The 1,440-nt window shown below is 33.8% G+C and overlaps 1 protein-coding gene across 1 annotated transcript in view; it reads left to right on the top strand.

The window, feature by feature from the left end:
- The window catches only part of LOC103602675 (potassium channel subfamily T member 2-like), a 24,037-nt gene extending 23,169 nt beyond the window's left edge, over nt 1-868 (top strand). The window contains exon 4 of the mRNA XM_008587096.1: nt 785-868. Coding sequence (XP_008585318.1) covers nt 785-862 — 78 coding nt within the window. The 3' untranslated portion in view covers nt 863-868. The remainder of the gene's footprint in view (nt 1-784) is intronic.
- Nucleotides 869-1,440: the final 572 nt, after the last annotated feature.

Raw genomic sequence — 1,440 nt, 5'->3', positions numbered from 1 at the left:
TATAACAGAATAATTTTGATATCTTTTCTAGTTACTTTTTATGTTGCAATGATAGTTTTTTGGTAGTTAAACAAAAGAAATTCTACATATAGAGAAAGATAGAAGCTTGTCTAGGAGGATGCAGGACTAGCACTTCCATTTGCAAAAGGAAAAGTGGTTATGAAGTTTATTAAAATAAAATGTGAAAGTATCTTGATGTGCTGATATGGTATGTTTCATTCAGTATTCAAGGATGTTGCCCTTTGATTTTGTTTGAGGTGGGTGATAGGATTACATGCATTCAACTTGAAGCTTGCATTCATTTATTTTCTGTTTTTTTCCAAAGAAAAATGATGACTTTGGTGGAGATGGTGGTGGTGTTGGTGAGAATGGGAGGTTATTTGCGGTGAGGCAGTTGTGTGTGATTATGTGTGTTAGGAGCATACACACAAAAGAAACTATTCTTTACATATCCTGTAAACTTCAGCAAGTCTGACTACTCTAATCACACCTTTACATTTGGTATAATAAATGAAAAAGGTTTATTATGAACAAATAGAAGTTATAAAAACTAAGCTGTAGTGTGCGGACAGAAAACTATGGCCTGCAGCCTGCCACCTGTTTCTAGAAGTTAAAGTGCCACCTACTACCTCCTACATCATATGTGTATATATCATACCAGTATATACTTACACACAGACATATGTGTGTATGCAGATATGTTTATAAAAAGTTAATAGCATGATTGTGAATATATATTTTAATTTTATTGCATTTTCTCACTAAGTTACCATTTATATTTTAGGTTTCAGTGGCATTGATAAGTCTGTTTGAAACACTACTACTTGGTTATCTCAGTTATAAGGTAAGTTATATTAATTAGCAGTTTTCTGTTCATAGAACACATTGCTAGTGTTTACTGAGTCTTTCTCTAGTTATAATTTATACTTGGAGATAAGGCAGGCCCTTCTGAAGGCACTTTAATTATTTTGAACCTCCAAAGTATGTGATTAAAAGCTGTAGTAATATAGTAATGTTCTCTTTGGTGTAACTTAAATCACTAATTCCTATGGGTTTCCATACTCATTTTGTGTGAGTTTATAATGAGGCAAGTAGAAGAGTCAGGTTTTATTTGTTCTCAACTTTTTTCATGACCTTTTCCTCCAACTTTTTTCCTTCCTCAAGAAATATTGAGGGAGCAAAAGCATGTCTGTTAGAATTTTTTTTTTCCTTTAAATTTTTATTTTGTCAATATACAATGTGGTTGATTATTATGGCCCATCACCGAAACCTCCCTCCCTCCTCCCTCTCCCTACTCCCACCCAAGAATGTCCTTTCCGTTTGCTTGTTGTAACAACTTCAAAAAATTGTAGTTGTTATATCTTCTCCCCCCCCCACCCGGTTTTTTTGTGTGTGTGTGTGTGTGAGTGAATTAATTTATTTATTTTTAGCTCCCACCAA

This window comes from Galeopterus variegatus, unplaced genomic scaffold (assembly GCF_000696425.1).
Source record: "Galeopterus variegatus unplaced genomic scaffold, G_variegatus-3.0.2 Scaffold4251, whole genome shotgun sequence".
Taxonomy (NCBI): domain Eukaryota; kingdom Metazoa; phylum Chordata; class Mammalia; order Dermoptera; family Cynocephalidae; genus Galeopterus; species Galeopterus variegatus.
The sequence above is the reverse complement of the archived record's forward strand: the minus strand, read 5'-3'. Positions and strand labels throughout refer to the sequence as shown.